The sequence below is a fragment of the Odontomachus brunneus genome, unplaced genomic scaffold, assembly GCF_010583005.1.
Source record: "Odontomachus brunneus isolate Ranch 3 - 2012 unplaced genomic scaffold, Obru_v1 Obru_scaffold_004, whole genome shotgun sequence".
In the NCBI taxonomy this organism is placed as follows: Eukaryota; Metazoa; Arthropoda; class Insecta; order Hymenoptera; family Formicidae; genus Odontomachus; species Odontomachus brunneus.
Genome location: NW_022639454.1, coordinates 4144081 through 4164056, shown reverse-complemented (window position 1 = coordinate 4164056; position 19976 = coordinate 4144081). Strand labels below are relative to the sequence as shown.

General features: G+C 49.5%; 1 protein-coding gene across 1 annotated transcript in view; it reads left to right on the top strand.

Moving 5' to 3' along the window:
- Nucleotides 1–19976, top strand: part of LOC116845739 (zinc finger protein 395) — a 97660-nt gene that overhangs the window by 51994 nt on the left and 25690 nt on the right. The window contains exons 3-5 of the mRNA XM_032818787.1: nucleotides 10917–11116; nucleotides 12173–12468; nucleotides 16142–16210. Of these exons, the coding sequence (XP_032674678.1) occupies nucleotides 10917–11116; nucleotides 12173–12468; nucleotides 16142–16210 (565 nt within the window). The remainder of the gene's footprint in view (nucleotides 1–10916; nucleotides 11117–12172; nucleotides 12469–16141; nucleotides 16211–19976) is intronic.

The following is a 19976-nucleotide window of genomic DNA, read 5'->3' as shown; positions in this document are numbered from 1 at the left end:
CCCACCCACCCCGTTCGTCACGAGCCCACCCCAGGGGTGGCGGTGGTTCGCCACCGGGACAAAACCCACCGCACTCCCGCTTTCAACTCAAAACTCGGCCATTCCCTACTTTCGCATTCTCTCTCTCTCTCTCTCTCTCTCTCTCTCTCGCGTCCCGCTCCATTACACGTCCGCTCGCTCTCGCCAAGCCACTCTCGCGGCGCGTTAACGCGTTAATTGACTCCAATCAACGCGGGACTTGATTCCGGCTGGTTCTTGCAAGAGATCGAATTGGGTGGTCGTTATTCTCTCTCCGTTACTGATGCCGCGCGGTATTCGCGCGGAATGTGTGAAACCATTTGCTCTGCCGTGATAGCCCTCGATCCAGGAACGCGGAAGAGGAGTTGAATAAACGGGGAAGGGGCATATTCGGCCACCGTAATCGTCGAAACGATCGTCGAAACGATCGTCGAGATAATGGAAAGAACACAATGCGTATGCGGCTAAATATTTCTCGCGCTCCGATAAATAAATACCATCTCTCTCTCTCTCTCTCTCTCTCTCTCTCTCTCTCTCTCTCTCTCTCTCTCTCTCTCTCGCGAGAAGTCTTTCCTCAGGCTGATGAAATAATTCTCAAACCACACCGGGTGCTGCGATCTAGACAAGGCTGATGCCAGTTCAGCCACCCGAGTATCCGCGAAGTTGTAACGTGGTCGAATGCATCGAGTCGTTTGTAGAGCGCGTTGATACCGAAACCGTTTCCAAGAAAAGAAGCGCGTGACTCACGTACGGCTTCGTACACTTGGTGCTAAGTCGAGAGCTAAGCTATTTGCTCCATGACCCATAATCACGAAGATGCTAAGAGCCGGGTATAGGAAGCTTTTGCGAAGGTCTCGAAGGTGTCATTCCCGCCTCGGCGCAGGTACACGCTCAAACGGTAGATTCGTTATGTCCGTTAGGTCCGTTGCTCTGCCCGAAACTCGCGAAATCCCCGCTACCGCGCCAATACTGACTGACCTAGACCAACGACATTCTCCAAGAACCGCCAAACACCGGTATGGCGGGTGCACGAGGCCGTAGTTAGAGGCATCGGCGGATCGTCCGTAGCAGTGTGCAACCTAGACACACACACTGCACCAAGGTCTCGTGCGACAAAATATGCCAACAGCAGCGCGATCTTGACCTACACACGGCGACGACCCGCGGACGTCATTTCAGTCTCGCGGCGGCCTCGTAAGCATTGTTTCTCGGCTCGGCGCGAGGTAAATGCAGATCGCGCGAGCGGATGATGTGTGAAGGCGCACAGAGAAAATGTGTAGATTAGCACCCGACGGGGGGGTCCCCTTGTGAAAAAGGCGGCCACCGCATCGCGCGCGTTGGTCACCTTGCCGGCGACGGAACCGGTACGCGTCGGTAGATCACCCGGGGACACGAGCTCGCAGGCTATTGTAATGCAACGACGCTCTTTATCGGGCTGACACGCGCGTGAAAACGCGCCGCCCTATTCATATTTCATCGTTTCGCTATCGCGCAGTGACGCCATTCCTCAAGATTGCGGGGGACAAGTGGGCGCATTTCCGGTTGGCGTCTTCAGCCGTTCTGCCGCACGCACCTTGCTCGACGGGTGAATTTATGAACAAGGTGGCATGGTATATGTCGCGCGGCTCCGCCGCCGGCACCGTCGTCGTCGCCACCGTCTTTCGCGGGATGTACCGAAGGGGGTGTCGAGGTGGTACGCGCGGGGAGAGAGCGACGCGGTGGGGCGGTTAAGGTGGCCAAACAAACTGTAGGTCGTGCCAGACTACTGGGGCCGCGGATCTAGGTCGGTCGATACAGCTACGTACCTACCGGCGCGGAGTCGCGCTAGTTAAATGGGTCAGGTACACGGAGCCGCGCTTCGTTTTCATCCTGCTCGTTCCCGTTTCCTCCCGTCCGCCCTTCCACCCTTCATGACGCCATATATATATAGCAGTTTGAGCATTTGCGCGGTCACGATAGCGAGTCACTACTTGTTGAGAGAGAAGGAGAAGAATAAGAAGAGCAAGTGGAGATGAAGAGGGCAATAGGATGAAGAGAGGAGGGAGAGAGGGGAGAGGGATCGAACAGGAAGAAGATGAAGACGAAGGGGTTTCGCGCTACGACGAACCCTTCTTCCTGTCTCCTCGCCGCTTGGTCAAGGGATAGCTTGTCGTTTAACCAATGGCGAATCTAGGACAATGGAACGAGACCGGTACACGTGCACCAACACACACGCGCCAACGGCGCCGTGTGCATAGCGGCGTGGAAGATCCGAAGACCTTGTCCGGGGAAACTTTTCTTACGAGGGACCGCCGGCGGATAAAGCGATCTCTTGTTTGCCGTTCACTGAGCGTACTTAGGGACAAGGGAGTGCTCTTTAAGATGTTTACAATAATAGAATCTTTCGCCGATTCTTGTTAGCGTGTGCTTCCTCGACCGCGCGAGCTTTTCGAGACAGATATCGAGACATGACGGGCAGGTTTTATTTGGCTTCGTCGAAAATGCCGTGAATGAGAGTCGGGCTTTGCGCGGCAAACACAGTGAAAAATTGCAACGGGCTGTTTGATATATATAATTTCGCGCGCGAAAATTATTACATTAATTTGCCATTTTAGCCGCGCGCGTACATTTTCGCGCATTCTACGCGCTTGCACTGAGAGAGAAAAATGATTGATGTAATTAAAATTTCAGTTATTTGGAGCTTCAACTATATTTTTTGGTTATCCTAGTGTGAAAATGATAGTAATATATATATATGTATGTATACACACACACACACACACACACACACACACACACACACACACCTTTCTCTAAGGCCATTATCGCTAACATAGTAAAATTTAACAAAAAATGTTAAAAAATGTTACTCCTAAGCATAATTTGTAATAATTATTTTTCAATGATTATTTATAGTTGCAAGCACCAAAGATTCTTTTCTCAGTGCATAATTACGTCCGGCTCCAGCCGGATTTCATCTCGAAGGTTGCAAGTAACATCGTTTTGTACATTTATCAGCTGTTTGCGCTAAATCATACGCCGCGACAAGTAACCAACTGTACAAAATTAATGTGGAATTATTTTCGAGGTCGACAGTAAGCGTGGTCATACATACACGGAGATTCGGCCAATTGTTACTCTCGACATGTCGTGTAATTTTCTCGCGCAAGACGAGAAGGAAATCCCGTCGTCGTCATGTCCGTGAAACGACCACGACGACGACAAGATCAGTTCGCGACAAAAGCTCGCACTCCAAATCCACTTCCGCGAGAGCAGCGTCTGCCGCGACCTGAATATGGGATATAGGACACCGCGGTCCCTATTTCCCGTGGGGAAAATGGATTTCTAGCACAAGGACGTCGGCGTTGAACCCGGCGCACGGGGCCGAGTCCTTCGCGCGATCCCGCGCGGGAAAACGGGGAATTGGGTCGTCGAGTGAGGTCGGTGAAGTTGAAATCAGGTTGGCCGGGTTGTCCTGCCGCGAAATCAGGCCGCTCGATACAGGCCACCCGGCTGCCGCGCTCCCGTATCCGACGAGACTGACCCCCCTGTACGACTCCGTAACCCGGATATCGGCGGAAACTGGATCACCGTGCTCGTCGCGCGCTGCGTGCTACGTGCCTCATTCTCCCTCTCCCTTTCTCTCTATCTCTTTTTCTTTCCCTCCCTCCCTCCCTCCCTCCCTCTCTCTCTTTCTCTCTGTTTGTCTCTCCCTCGTCCCGGGAACGAAGGGGGCTGCGCGCCCTCACCGGCCCTGCTCGATCCCAGGAAAGTACCCTTCGCGCTACACCCCGCCGTGCTGCTACACTTTCTCGAAGGAGGTGTCCTTCTTGCGCACGCGAAGGCTAAGGAGGGCGCGTTCGGTCGCGTGCCCGCACGGTATATTCGCACGGTCCCGCTGTATGCGCCCGCGGAAGTGAAGCGCGCCCGCGCCCATGCCAGTGCGTGGTGTGCGCGGAGCAGGTGGTACGTGTAAGGTATCCTTCACATGAAGAGAGGCTACCCACCCGGTGCACCGTTGCACCGCGACCTCGCGCGACGATACTCGCGGCGCTCTCTACGCACGCTGCTCGTGCACAAAGAGCAATTCCGTTAGACGCCCGTAAACCTGCATTCGCGCGCGCTCTCCCGCGGCGTCGATCTTCGACGGAAGGAAAACAACGAGCGCGGATGCAAATTCGGGCGTTATGCAAGACAGAAACCTGCAAGAGAAGCTCGTATACACGCCGCTCTCCGCGCTGCCGACGATGATAATATTTACATTGCAAGCGTTAATAATCCCGGCTCGTCCGTTTCTCGCGATTGTTACGCGTTTCTGGACTCCGATTCCTCGCGAAATTCGCCGTCGCGCGACAGCCACTATCCCGGCTTTAGTGGCGCGCCTTAGTTCTCGTTTCGACTTTGAGCGCGCACGCGCTCGAACACGGAGTTACCGTGAGCCACTAATCTTTATGTGAACGATACTTAAGAGCGCGAACGAGCACATGTATATACGCGCGCTCGCGCGGACTCCATCGGACCGTTGGATGGTAACCCAGTTTTGCGTGCGCTGAAACATTCAGCGACCTAGTTACCCCGCGGCGGGGATACCGCACCGCGAATATGGATCAACAAGCTTCCCGACCTATATAACACGTCCCGGATCTGCGAGCTGCATTTCCGCGCGACGTGTTCTTCCGGAGGTCGCTCGCTCGCTCGTTGCATCGAACGCGCGCGCGGTGCGCTCTACCTCGGAGAACTTTGCAGTGCCGGTCTTCTTGCGAACTTAATGCGGCCGTTTCTCGTGTTACAAGCTCGCCGAGCCGTGGCACGGTTAAGTATGAGAAAAACTCTTCCGTGGGCGACCAGCGCTTCTTCGCGCCAGCGGCGTAGAGTCCGTATCGGACTAGCGATTGCCGATTAGATTAGGATTCTGATTGCAGGATTAGCGACTAATTTCCTATCAATTGCAGCAAAGTAGCCCCCCGTAGATCGAGATCAGTGACTACCAATTACACTATGATCTATCTTGCGATCAGTAGTAGCTGGTGTGATTTAGCCTTAAGACGCGCTCGTTGCCGAACAGCAGTCGTTGGAACTTTCTAGGCACGAGCGCATCATTAGCGTGACTTTCCGCTCGCGTCACAACTCTTGGCCACTTGGCAAAACAATCGCGCGCGAAAAAAGTCATCAGCGGACGTGCATTCAACTGATCGTAAACCAACCAACTAACTAACCAACCAACCGACGGACAAATCGACCAGCCAGCCAGCCGGCCGGCCGGCCGGCCGGCCGGCCGGTCGGTCGGTCTATCTGTCGCCGCGCGTAACTCACGCGCTCGTCCTCCAACTGATCGCGTTGCGTAACGTTATGTCATGACGATAATAGCGTCGGCTATGCAGGCGTGTGTACCACTTTACGATTTCCACCAACGAGCTCGATTGACTTGTCAGAAGGTGCGATACGTATCGTCGGCAGCCGCGGTGCGCGCGTGGCTCCATCAGATACGCTATACATCATGGAGTCGTTTCTGCTAATGGCTTTATGGTCACCTCGGTTTTCAGGCTATATCTGTGCGCTGATCGCACTGATCGCGCGTCAATATTGACACATCCGCCGGGACTGCCAACGATACACATGTGACGTAATCGTTCCGCAGAGAACAATGTAGATTCCCCTTTGGTTTTTTCGAGGGTTATCCGTGATATCTGTTGGATCTCTTTTTTTTTCATTTTAGGGGAATAATTGTCCCTGCGTATTATCAAGAACTGTATAAAAGAGTTGGGAATAACGAACTTAAGCTATTTCAAATATCACGATGTTGACATTCTTTATTTAGTATTTAAAATACAATCAGTAGTATCCCGCTGCTAGAATAAATATTTACCGTTTATCACGGTGGAAACCCAAGTAAAAAAGGCGAACTCTTTTTAGCTAGTAACTGGCCAGGAATTCTGGCTAGTTTCTGGCCAGTAATTGGCCAAGAAACATTGTACGGCCAGTATTTTCCGATTTTTTTACTAGACAGAGAAAAACTGCCCGGCGTTAACTAACCATTTTTATTGCCTACTTTCTGGCCAGTATTTTTCTCTCCGGTTTCTGAACAGTTACTGTCCAGTAAATCCTAGCCGGTAAAAACTTGCCGGTTCCCGGCTAGCGGCCGGTTTTTCCCGGAAATTTTCCTACTCGGGGATCTATTCGTGATTATGTGTGCAATGAAGTTTTATTGTCCGTTTTACATTCCGGCGAAGCGCAATTCGCCGGTGCTCCTCGCGATCGATCGCGACTCGAAAGCTATTCGCCTGCTCGGCACTTTCGTCAGGTAAAAGTCACCTCCCAGCCGAGAAATGCCGGCGCGCGTAACTATTGTCGTGCAGCCGGCACACGAGGGCGTGCAAAGAATAGTTGCTCGCGGGCAACTAGTTAACTTATGAGCGCGAGTATACCCGTCGGCCGGCATTGTATTAATGCTCGACAATGCAACCGGAGAAAAGGAAAGGAGAGGTTCGGCCGAAACCTCGATTCTCACGACCTAATTTTTTTCCACCGCTCGGTCACTCGGCAATTTACACGCGATAGTCAGCGCGCGAGTAAGAGAGAGAAAGATCGAGAGATTGCCCCTCGTCCACCTTGAGCGTTTTCGACCGGTCCGTATAAATACGCGTGTGTAAAAGGAGCTTAATGGCGAGTAAAAGGCACCGATCCGGGGAACTTACTTTCCATCTCGTCATTGTAAAATTCCGCGAAATTGCTTGACCGGACATCGCTTCCGGTATCGAGCGGACGTGAGCGAGAGTACGCTCCGGTAAATCCGGGTTCTGTCGAGAGCGCCGCGGTGCTCTCCGGTACGGTATTTAAACACATCCACGTGTATTTTGTGGGCAATATAACAAATTTATCCGGCGTATCCCAATCGATCGTACACTACGAAAATTACTCCGTCGATTAATAATTGGTGCATGCACATGTTATTATTATAATTACACGTGTTGCCGCGAATTTTAGTGTTATATAACACGATGACGGTGTGTATTCGCGGGGAACGGCGTGGTGGGCGTGCACGTCGCTTTACATGCTAATTTTCAATGTCAGTCTCCGCTGGGAACGTGCACAACGCCACGTATATTCGCGTATTGCTCCGTGCACCGGATACCTCGGGAGGAGGCTACAGCCTGTCGTGTTCCGTCCGCGGTATCCACTCGCGGTCGATACTTGCAACTTTTAAAGGATAATTCGAGTCTTTCTTAAATTTTACGATCTCATCGATCTGTTCTAAAACCGGCCTCTACGGGATGTGCAGGGAACTGTAGCTTTATCGAGACTAAACGATATTCGTCTCGGGATATCGTCGCTGACGCGTACCGAACACAAGTACCTCGAGGAGTCCGGATCGGCAGGCCGCGATAAATGGAACGCTCGAGTGAGCGGTAAACAACGCGCGGTTTCCCGGCGCGTGATTTCTCGCTTTTCAGCGGATGCTTCGCGAACGCATCTGGTTGCGGCCGGGATTGCGCCGAGAGAGGTGCGCGCCCCCGGTGCTCTCCTTATAATTACCGCCGGTGTGCCGATTATCTCTGCCGAGCTCCTCGATCCTTCAACACGCCGGTGTAACTCACGTAGTGCGCGCGCGCGCGGTGTAACTAACGGTACAGCTTCGCCTGAAAAGTAAACGGTTTCGTGCCGTTTCCCTTCCTCGCATCGAGCGGGCCGATCTACGCCGTTCTAATTAAACTGTTGAATTCGTGGCGGCCGCTTCCGCGGTAATCATAAGTCGATCGTAATCTCGCAATTAACGGTCGCGCGTGTTTCGCGCGCTCGCCGGCGAGCCTAGAAAACCGTAAAAAACTGGGAAAGCCGGGCGAGTGTGGCTCGGGCCCGGGAATTACGGAGTGCCGGAATTTCCAGGTCAGACGGCTTGAAATGAAACGGACGCTGTTCTAGACGATACACGTGTATCGACACAAACCTGACATTACAATCTCGTTAAAATAAGTTTGAAATCAAACGAGGATGGAAAATCTCGTTATCCGCTCTCCGAAAGTTCCACTCTCGACGAACAAGCTCGCCTCGTTTCCCATCGCTTATAATTAACGGACTACTACAGGTGGTCCCTAGATTTCGCCTTTACTTTTTCCTCTCCCCTTTCTCAATCGACTTCAGCCCTCCGCGTACAATGTCGGGTCTGTGTGAGACCCGAACGAATGTTCAATCGCTCACCAACTTTCGTAAAAAGCTTTCGGAGAAGTTTCCAAGTAGCGCAAATCTATTTGCAGATTCCTATTTGATTTAATTCTCTTTTCCTGTATCTGTGGGCAAAAAATGCATTGGAAAATATTGGTTTTCAACAAAGGCACAGTTATGACAGTTCAAAGGCGATGGGCCTGGCCCAGAGTGTACTGTATGCCCCATAAACTATAATTGTACGCGCGGGATTGAGTTGATCGGTGGGAATCGGTAAATAAGAAGCAGCTCGCGCGGTAGGCCCGGAACAGCTTTTATATGTCAGCTTGAACCGGCTCGAAGGAGCGAGCCTTCCGCTGCCTTCTCGCTCTAAGTGGCGCGACACATATGATAGCTGGTGCACGAGAAACGGGACAGCGAAGCGTGTGCTCGGGGAGGTGTTGCTTTCGAAATACCAGCTGGTACGTGCGTCATTCTCACTATGCCGGCCGACGCTCTGTGTGTGTTTCACTTTCGACTCTCGATGTGCCGCTCGCGCTGGAGCGGCTTAGCCGCGGCCTTGGCTACGTCGTCTCGCGCCCCCTCTCTGACGTCTCACACTTTTTGTCCTTCATACGATAGAGGCTCGAGAGGGCTACCCACCTTCTCCGAGAGCCCACTACTTCTAGCCGTGCTCGATGTTATCTCGAAAGCTATACCGTGCTGCGACGGAGAGATAGAGATAAAGAGAGAGAGAGAGAGAGAGAGAGAGAGAGAGAGAGAAAAAGAGAGAGAGAGTCTCTGGCAATACCGAGCCAGCACCTCACACCTCCTCCGCGTAACGACGACGTGTCTTTTGCACGTTGCTCTTGCCCGGACAAGCAGAGACTCGTGGCCGATCGAAACGAACGAAAATGAAATCGAACGTGCGAGCCCCGAAAGAATCGTTTCCCGTTGGAGGAACAGTTAGCTCCCGGAAGAGCAAGACGGGGATACGGGCTCGCCTTTGTCGTCAGTCCTTTGAAGCGATCTTTGCTCCTTCTCTTCAATATCTGACGTTGCCGTTAATTTTTAATTAATGCACAGCGCGTTAATAATGCATACGACCAGCTGGTCTGATCATTTATGCCGCCGGATAAAAATAATAGCCACTCGAACGTACCATTTTTTATTTAATATACATGCGATTAACATATTCCTACTAGTCGCGCCGGCCTTCGTTTTTAATGCACACGAGCGGCTGAATGTCACTTCGGCACAGGATTGACGCATACGTTTCTCATTGTAATCGAGCACGATGCACCATCACGTTCGAGCGCGGACGTCTTCTTTGTACGCGCCTCCGACTTCGTGTCGCGCCCTGCAAATTGCAGTCGTATCGGGATAAGAGGAGGAGACCGTCTCCAGTAGTTCAACAAGACACGCTCATTCCTAAAATACACAGTAATACGCAGTAATACTCGTCATACGCGGTTCACTCAGCGCACACTTCCTGTCGATTTGCGTTGAACACACGTTTCACTCGGTCAGCCCGTCTGGCCGGAGAAAGCACCGCGGTGATTGCAAGAAAGAGCGAATGAACGAACGACGTCGATCCGCAGTAACGCATACGGACATACGGCCGCGTATACTACGTGTGTGCAGTATTAACGCGGAAATTTATAGTCTTTCCTGGAAAAGCGAGACTACGTCGTCTATAGTTTCCCCTGCCGCGGATATTACCTACTGCCGGGAACGCGGTCGCCTCTGCTCTCCGAGTGAAACTTGGCGAGAGACCCGATGTATCATTTCGTGCGGTTTCAGGGAAACGTAATTCCAGAAACGCGCGTAACTTCGGCACCGATTATCCGCGTTGCTTGGGACTCCCGGGCTCTCTCGGAGAGAATTACTTCGACACTTTGTACGCCGGTGTTGTACTGTTTTCGCAACCTACCGTTACGCCACTGCTCGAGGCGTTGCCATCTTCGAGGTCGTCAGATCGACAGGTCGATCGGCTCGTTTTAGTCTCTTTCCTCGTGGAGATTATTAGTTCAGTTATTCATCGAAAAAATTAGCCGGCTGCTGTCTGGCTGAGCGGCTCGGATGTGATACACACACGGAGCAAAAAGATCGAGGCAACGTGTACGGGAAAAAAAATTTCTTTAGATTAACCGAATGTCTGGTGAAACGAGCCAGACATTCCGATTGAAATTACCAGGATTTTGTTCGAGTTAACAGGATTTCTAATTAACAGTCGCAAGTTCTGCTTAGACATCTTATTGACTTGAACCGAATTCTGATAACTTCAACCGGAATCTCTGGCTTGTTCATATTTTATCAAATATTTGATTAATCCAACCAAACTTATTTTCCCTTGTTACATGGTACAACTAATTGTGTTTTGGTTGAAGGGAACAGAATTTTCGGTTCTCGAGAATCGAGTTTGGCTCACAGGAAGCAGAAATTCTGGTTCTTAAGAAGCAAATTTGTTTGATAAGAAGCAGAAATTCGCTCGACTCAAAACGCGTGTGTTAACTTCACCAGTCTTTCTTCTCCGTGCATATTTCGCAACGCGAAGACTCGAGGCATCCCTCTTCTTCTCTGTCGGTCGATCATTGAGAAGTTTCGTAGCTTCTCTCGAGTGAGGAGGCGTCGCATGAATAAGATTGCGATTTATATAGCGGATGTGTTCCTGGCAAGCTATACCGTCGATGGGTCGCGTTTGAACTCGGAATGATCGCTCGCGAGTTCGTACGTCGTGCCGTACGCGGAACTATAGAACGTGGTAATCTATGTTTCAGATCCAGGAAACGACGGCCGAGCACGTACAATGATTCCGAGCGGACAAGCAGTGGTTGGAGCGAGAGAGTTATATACAGACGCTTTCGCGACACTGATTTCATGGACGACTGCACTGCCGCCCTGGTCCTTATGTCGCTCTCGGGCTCGCCTCAGAGTCCTGAAAACCTGCCACCTCACTGCCACCAATTGTATGACTACGGTTAGTATCTATCCCGATATTCACAACGCAAGATATTTCGATTCTTCCAAGATTTATCAGGTTAACACAGTTATCTCTCCGAGATTTCGCGACTTGAGATTTTTCTTCTATTCTCATATAATATATTAGATTCCCAAATAATATAATATAGATTTATATTAAGATTTTTGTTTCGTTAGGGTTAGGTTAGTTAGGCATTAAAATAAATTACAAAGTTGCTTCATTATTTAGTCGCCAACATTATGCATATTTGTTTTTTCTTTGCATGCTGGTATAACCAAAGTTACCATGGTAATAGATAAAATATTATTATTATATTTGGCTACACTGAGAAAAAAAATTTACTAAATTTCAAAAAACGTTTGTTTAGTACTGTGAAGATATTTGTTTAAATTAAATAATTATTTTCTAAAATTAAATAAAGAAGTTTTAAATATAAATTTGTTTCTTTAATTTTAGAAAATAATTACTTAATTTAAACAAATATCTTCACAGTACTATCCAAACAAATATTTTTTGAAATTTAGTAAATTTTTTTCTCAGTGTAGTGTAAAAGATTTTTCTATTAAATTCTCGTAGGATATTTGGATAATTTTATATTCTATTTTGGCGCAACGCATAGTTTTTTATCTTGTTTTTTATCTTGTTTATGAAAAAAAAGTTTGGTCAGATTAAGCAAATTGTTAACTTGAACAGAATTCTGGTAACATTAACCAGAAATTTTCTGTTTATTCGTATTTCATTAGAAATTGGTTAATCCAACCAAACTTTTCCTTTCGATAAAAACACGACAAGCCTTTTGGTAGCAACCTAATATCAATAATATTTGTTTTTAATTAACTAATCGTCTAAATTGACTAACCCATTTACTAATCCATTTATCATTACACGTAGTACGAGGCGTAACGCAGAATCGGTGCACGCTAACATGCCTAATCGCGTACCTAGAGCGTTTTCGAACGCTCTATCAGTCGAAAGTTCGCGCCGCCGCAATCGATCATGATGGTCGATCATGGCGAAGTGATAAGCCTGACGTGCGCATTCGATTCGCGCTAGGTTCATGGGGAAGCAGCATGGTCGCCGGTTCGCCGGGGGTCGGCGGCATGTCAAACAGCAGCAGCAGCAGCGGTGCTTCCTGGCGAAGTGGCACCCCCAGCCCGCCCCTCTTCGAGGAGGGTGTACCGTCGAGGAATTCCCCGTGCCCGGCGACAGCGCACCCGTCGCACAATCAAGCGCACTACGCGTACAACGCGTCCGGCACACCGGGCAGCACCCCCGGCGGCACTCCGATCATAACGCTGGACGAGGGAATAGTCCCCGATTATATGGAGGAGCAGCACCCACGTAAGAAGGTGAGCAACCTTTTCTGCCCGGCGATGTTCGTTCACCTCCGCGGCCACGGCGATTCGCCGTCGATCCAACGTCGCCACGCTTTTCGTCAATATTACGTCGCTCTCGATGCTTAATAGGTTATGGAGCGTCTAGAGTTCTCTTTCAGAAATTTATTTCAAACTCCTACAATTCACTGTTTCGTTCTCTTTCTCTCTCTCCCTCCCTCCCTCCCTCCCTCCCTTCCTTCCTTTCTCTCTTTCTGGCTACTCATCCGTCTCTTTCTACGACGATCAATTAACACGTCCGATAAACGCGCACGTACAACGGACGTAACACACAAGACCTGTCTCGCGTATATCTCATTGGGCAAGCGTGTTTACCTGCGCACGATATGCAGTAACATCGGCGACTTCCGCGTCCTTATCAAACGCCACTGCCGTGACCTTTGAGAAACTAGTTTTCAGAGTCGCGTGTTCGCACCACTTTCAGCAGGCGGTGCTGCTGCCCTCCGCGTCCGCAGTCTTTGAAAGTCTTCATTGACCTTAATCTCCGTGAATAAATGTATACTCGCGCATCAACGCGCGCGCCCAATTCAGCTTGCCAAGTCTCTAGACGAAGACAAATGATTTTTATCAAAGTCAGCTCTCTCAACGTCGACAAGCGAGGGGAGTACCTCGCCTCGCTCGTGCCATTGTCGCGCGTCATAGAATCGTTATTGCGCGTTCCGTACAATCTGCCGACATTCCGACGTTGCATTAATTCAAGTCGAATGTCGCGATTTCAGGAATGCAACCTTGCGTCAATCTCTGCCCGTCTGTACTCTCACACGTGCACGAGAGAAGGAGAGAGAGAAAGAGAGAGAGAGAGAGTACGACAGGGAGCGACAGAGCCGCGAATGCTGACACGAGCTGGCGAATGTTTTTATTGACAGGATTTTCGTATCTTCGCACCGGTGACGTAAACTATGACGGTAGTTTTCAGGCTTACGCGTGTCGGAATTACGAGTGACCTTCGGGATAGAATACAAGTTCGCCGTGATAAAAATGATGTGGCCTTCGAGACACAGAGCGAGCGAGCGAGCGTGCGTGCTGTGTCTCCGAGATTAATTCTTTCCGCGTCCCGGCGCGGCAGTGTGTGGTAGTTTAATTAACGTCAACGAATACGATAAATCTATTGCGTAAGAAATCGGCGTGGGGTATTGCTGAACCTTGCATACGCACGCATATCGTTCGGTCCGGATTAGATTGGATTCGCTTCCTGGCTGTCTGTCGTTGCCGCTTCTGTATACGGCCGATACAGGGACTTGTTGGATCCCGTCCATTGATAGACTATTCAAACACCTACGTCCTCTTATACAATAGGCGATGTAATTTTAGTGAGCTCGCTTCCCGATACGGAGCAAAGAGACGCGGAAAAGCGTATAAGTGTCGATTATTGCGCCAATTGTCGCGTTATCGCGAATAAACATAGATATCTTTCTCTCTTCACGAATGACAGCGACGAAATCGTATCGATTGTAGATTCTGTTCACGTATTATCTGAGAATGCGCGCCATACACACGGAGAAAACTGCTATGGTATTTATGCGGTAAATTCCGTGTCCACATTATCTATGTGGTTAAGAGAGAAAATTTATATAATTTCGAGTTAAATGGCATTAAAGGTGTTCCTATTATTATATGCCTACTTGTACAGCTCTCATAGTCAGAATTTTTATTCGTACATTTAGTTTACTATATTCTCATATACAGTTGCCCACTGAGGGAACGTTGCTATCTCTCTGTTGTAATTTACAGAACAAATATGCTTGAGAGGTAGGGTTTGGTTATACCACATAGTATTGAGAGTACCGCTCAGACATGTATACTAAGAAGATAATATTCGAAAATTTATTTATGGAGGATATAAAATTTATTTCCGCGAAAGATAACAGAGAAGAACAGTGTGCTATTTCCAGAGTATTATGGTTACTACAATTTATGTGCGTGGGCGAAAAAGAACATTAATATTTTGTTATGGCAGCCATATTTAAGCAAATGATATCCTTGGTGTTATCTTCGTGGCGCGAACCGCCCTTTAACTCGCGTGTTTCTTTCGCGAGTTAAAATTCGAAAAATTCCGAGGCGTGAATCGCCACCGCTGTCGCCGCTTTCGAAACGGAGAGTCGATGCGGATTTAAGTCACGCTGCTGAGGAAGAAAATTTTCTATAGACTGCGTCGATCGACATTCCTCGGCGACGCGTGACGCGTGCTGTTTTCGTGATCACGTTGTACTAATTTTCTCTTCTCTCGTACGGATGAGCCAGTGAAAACACGCAGTCGCTTTCGGTCGTTTCGTAACGTAACGCGGCCGATTTCCATGTAATGTAGTGCAAGCAGCCAGGAAGAGAATGGGACGTCACGCGTAACGTAACCGTCTTCGAAATCGTAACATTCGGGTAACACCTATTTCCGCGTTAGGAAAGCTGACATTTAATATCTCTTTTGCGCGATCTTTCAGTAAAAAGAATGAAAGTTCGGGAAAGTAACGGAGATATGTAATATCGTTGCGTCAGTATGTTATCTTTTGCGGACTAAGAAATATGGTTTTCAAGTACTCAAATAACGACTAGTTTTTTTACAGTATTTCCTTAATGTACAAGCTGATAAATCACGTCTATAAATTTGAAAACTAGAACCATTAGCGATTAACGACCTATTTTTATCAGAGCAGTCAAAACGACAGAGTTTTGAAAAATACGTAATACAACGAAAGAAATGTTTATTCCCTATTTTTAATTCCATTCAATGTCCATTAATAATGCGTATAGCCATATTTTTTGAGACACATAGTACAATCTGGGCCTATTAGATCCGGGAAACTTTGAGGTACCATAAATTTGTTGAAAATCAATATTTTTGGACAGATTTTTTTCCAGAGATATAAAAAAGCCTCAGTTATGAGACAGTAGCGCTAGCAAATCAAAATCTTCAAACAAGTTTGCGCTATTTTGAAATTGTCTCAGACGATTTTGTGAAAGTTGCTGAGCGACTCAATCGGATCTCACAGACCTAATATATTGCACACAGAGGGTGAAAAGTACAAGATTATCAGTTCGCATAATTTTTAAACGAAATTACAAACCTATCATTTTGACTGCTTGGGTAATTGCGTGATGTTAAGGATCCGACGTGCAGTCGTTCCACGTGCAAGTTTCGCGGCCGTTTCTTTCCATGCATCGTCGCGGCTTGTCACAAAATTCGCATGGGAACAGATGCCCGATTCTACATATCGCGCTGGCAGTGAGGTCGATACGCGACGTCCCTGACCGGTCAGGGATGCAGGCGAGGAAGCCGAGGTGGCGGCGACGGCGAGCACAGGAGTCCTCTTGGTGTCGCGTGAGCCAAAGCCGCGCGGTACATGATGATGACATAAGTGCAGCCGCCGCCGCCACCGTCGTCGAGCCAAGGATGTAAACACGCGTGGCGATTTTTCGGTATTTCGTAAGACGGCTAACACAAACCGGACCTTGAGGTATTATCGCCCGGCGCTAATCTTAGGTACGCGGCCGCGCGCTCCCTGCTCTCTGCACGGGAAATCGCGCGTCGGCGCGTCGCTCCCGAAATAGCCGCTAAAAAGGCGGCCGGCCGACCACCGCGGCAGGCCTATGCGAACCTCGCTCTCTAAATGCACGTCCTACTGTCTTTTTCCAGATCCGAGCGAAAGTCAGGCAGCAGGACCCGATCGAGAACGGGCCGAGCGGCGCCTGGGACAGCGAGCAGGTGAGCGATACTCTCGTGCAATCGCACCAGCTTTAATCCTCGCGAAATTTTACCGGTCTTAATCATCCCGGCAAGAAGACATTGTCATGTCTTATTTTCATTTGCGTAATTAAGCAACGCTTGATGTTACCAACTTTAAGTGTCAGCGCGCCAACACGCTCCTCAATGTCTGGCAATTCTACACGGAGAGAATTTTATACAGAGAATTACTACAGAATTTTGCAACTGAGAGGAACAGATCAGACATTCTGCAGCAGCGAATTGTTCTTTCGTATGTCTAGCTTATTTTTGAGGAACTGAAATGTACTGTTAAAAAATATGCTACGTTTTTAACGAAATTTACCATGTTCCTCAACAAAATAAACTGTACAGATTCTACTGCTGTATCATTAGAAACCTAACAAAATTGCAAAGAATTTACATGTAAAAAAGAGCTATAATATTCTCTCTGTGTAAATCAGAACCCTTTCGTCTCGCTTGCATGTCTGTCGTGTATTCCGGGTTATTTTCGTGGTATTCCCGAGGAGATCCTCGAGAAACGCCTCGCGATATACGATTTGTACTCCAGATACTTGACTATTATTACGCCCGTTATCCGAATCGTAACATTGAGAAAAGATAAGTAATCTCGCGCGTGTGCCGCAGGATGTTTCTTCTTCCCGCGGATCAGCTCGCGGATCAGCTCGCGGATGATTGCGGGTCGAAACGTCGGTGTTTTAGAGAACGAAAAAACCGGGAAAATTTTGATCGCGAACGGTGGAAACGTCTTTTCAAGCGATCGGTTTTCCCGTGCGGATGCAACGACGGAACTCTTCGTTATCGAAAGCATCGTTCGTTGGCAGCGCGAGCGGTCTCCGCGAGTAAACGCGACCCGAGTCTATCGCCACCACTACTATTACCACCACCGGCACCTCCACCCGCACCACCACTACCACCACCGCCAGCTCCACCACCGACACCACCACCACCATCGCTCCTCTCGGATCAATATTATTCGTAACCCAGTTTACCGAAGGTTCCTACTTTCACCGGCGGTCGAGAAGCGGCGGTCAGCTTAAAGTCATTCATCTCGATTCAATCGGAGTCAATAATATTGTCGGAGAGATGAGGGCGCCTTCCATCCGCGATTCCGCTCGTAGATGATCGCTCGCTGATCCGGGCCCGGCGTGATAATTCGCGCGAGGCCTACCGCGCGGACTCGACTTTCACTAGGCGAACGTGCATGTGTACGCGCGCACGTGTGTGCCTAGAGCGAGCCCGTGGACTACACAACGTCCCGCTTTCCGAGGACGTGGCCTCTTTCTTTCGGATGTCTTCGGACGCTCCGCGTGTTCCTCACATCCGCCTTTGATAGTCCCCGTATCGGCGCGCTTCGATCGCCGGCAGCACGCGATTGAAAAGTCGGATGACGCTGCGAAATGTCGGTAACGCGCGCCGTTTTCGCGCCGTCTTTTCTCGCGTCGATGCCCCGGCCGAACGCGGTCCGAACACCACTACCGTTAATCGCGCTCGCCTCGTGCCACCGTCGCCGCTATTCGTTCGCTGAATAATGGATGGCGGAAAAGGATTTAAGTAAGACACAATCTCTCCGCGCGGAAAGAGTTCCCTTCTAAATTTCAACGGCCCGCTCTTGTGTCTCTCTCGCGCACAGGTCGCCCGGGGTGTTCTAGTTTTGTTCCCTCTCTCCCCGTGAGAGGAGGAAAGACGGTCACCCTGTATACACCCTTTTGCCTCGTGCGTGTCCGCGCACCTGACCCAATTGACCGCGCCACGAGATATCTCTCCATGAGACGCGAGATCGTCGACGTCGCGCTTCCTAGATCTCTCCCGTCGTCATCTCGTCGCTGGTCATCGCGACAGGTCAGTCGAACGAGATAGGCGACAGAGAGATAGATAGAAAGAGAAAGAAAGAAAAAAGAATTTATTGATTCCTGTGTGAGGTCCTTTAGGACTACACACAACAATTTTTTTAGGAAAAATGGTATACAGTATAAAACGCAATATCGCAATAAAAATGAAGGAATTAGAGAGAGAGAGAGAGAGAAACAGAAACAAACGGTATACACCGTTCCCATATCGCGCCGCATCCATAAACGGCGATCCCCGATAGGCGTGGGGAGCAAGGGGGAAAGGGACGGCCAGGAAGTGCTAGTCGAGTGTTGCATTGTGGAACAACTGCGACAGAGTACTACACTTCCTTTTCCCCTCGCCCGCTCCCTACCCGCGTCCGTCGCACGCGCACACGTGCACATATATATATGTATCCACGTGCACAGTGCCGTAGCCGCGTGAGCGACTTTGCGAATAATGCACCGAAGGATGACATAGGCTGTGCTTCGAGCGTCACGGGATCCCCTTCGTATCTCTGTCGTGCGATTTCACATTGCGGCTGGTAAAGAGGGACGAATGGGGTTGGAATTGCCGCGGAGGTCTCCATGGTAGACGCCACGACGATCTGACAAATTCTGCTGAAGTCTTGCTCGTGAAAAGGGGAAGATTTTCAGTTGCCGGCACTCTATCTGCTTTCTCTGCACTCTTGCGCGGATGTTGTCGGGTATTAAGATGTACACGAGAAGAAAATGAATAAGTAAATAATCATATAATTGATAAATAATTGACAAATCTTCGTACATCCTTTGATACTTGATGGAACACCTGAGCGAGGGTGTCGAAAACTGGTGAGTGCTGTAACGAGTGCCGACTACCGAACGTTTTCCCTTGTCTCTCAAATGAGAACTCGCGATCGATCGTAGATTCTCACGTCGGTACGGTTATGTGAGTCTGCACTGAGAGAAAAAACATGATAGAACCAAATAAAATTATAATTACTTTTTGCGCTAACTATATTTACTGGCTGTTCTAACATAAAAAATATGGTGATAGCAACACGCGTATAGTTATCATCGCTAACATTAGAGTAGAATTTAATAAGACAAGAATATTTTTTACCATAATTTGTAGTAATTGTTTTTCCATGTGCGATTAGAATTGTAAAAAGCAAACATTTTTTTCTCGAACATTTCCCTGTGCATTGCGATTCGTGTACGGCTTCTCCGAGCGATTAAGGAGATGGTGTTGAGGAAATGAAGGTCGAAATCCACGCGAATTGAATTCCATTGAAAGGTCACGCACGTGCGCGTATCTGCGGATTAATTTTCACGGTGAGCCCCGCTCCGGAAGCTGGTCCTCACGGATTCGCCATTAGGTCATCGTCTCATGTTATGCGAACGACCGTGACGAGAAGTCGCGATCCAAGTTTAAATGTCCCATTGTAGCCGGGCCATTCATCCGTCCGGCCATCGGTCAGCCGGGGAACGCGTGTCGCGATCGAAGCGACCGGTTCCCCGGCCGGCTCGACAGGATCTAGATCCGCGGCGCATCTCGACGACGACGATGACGACGAATTATCTCGTCCTCGTTTTCCACCTCATTTTTTCCGGGAAAAATTGCCGAATCTGCAAGAGAACGAAAGCTCGGTTTACACCGATGGCGCACGCGCGCGCGCGCACCGGATTATCCTCGGCCTGCTGGCGTACGCCCGCACATGGACCTAGATCTCTCAGAGAACGGCGCACGAGGACCGGCGCCGTTGGTGCATCGCGTCGCAGTGCACACCACGTTGTGACGTCACCGCGAGCGGCACGTGCCCCTTCCCCTGCCCGCGCCCCCCGGTGCCCTCGAATGCGGCATTACTCGGCCGAACGGGTGGGACGGAACACCGAGGGGGAGGAGGGGGGGAGGAGGGGGGGAGGAGGAGGAGGAGGAG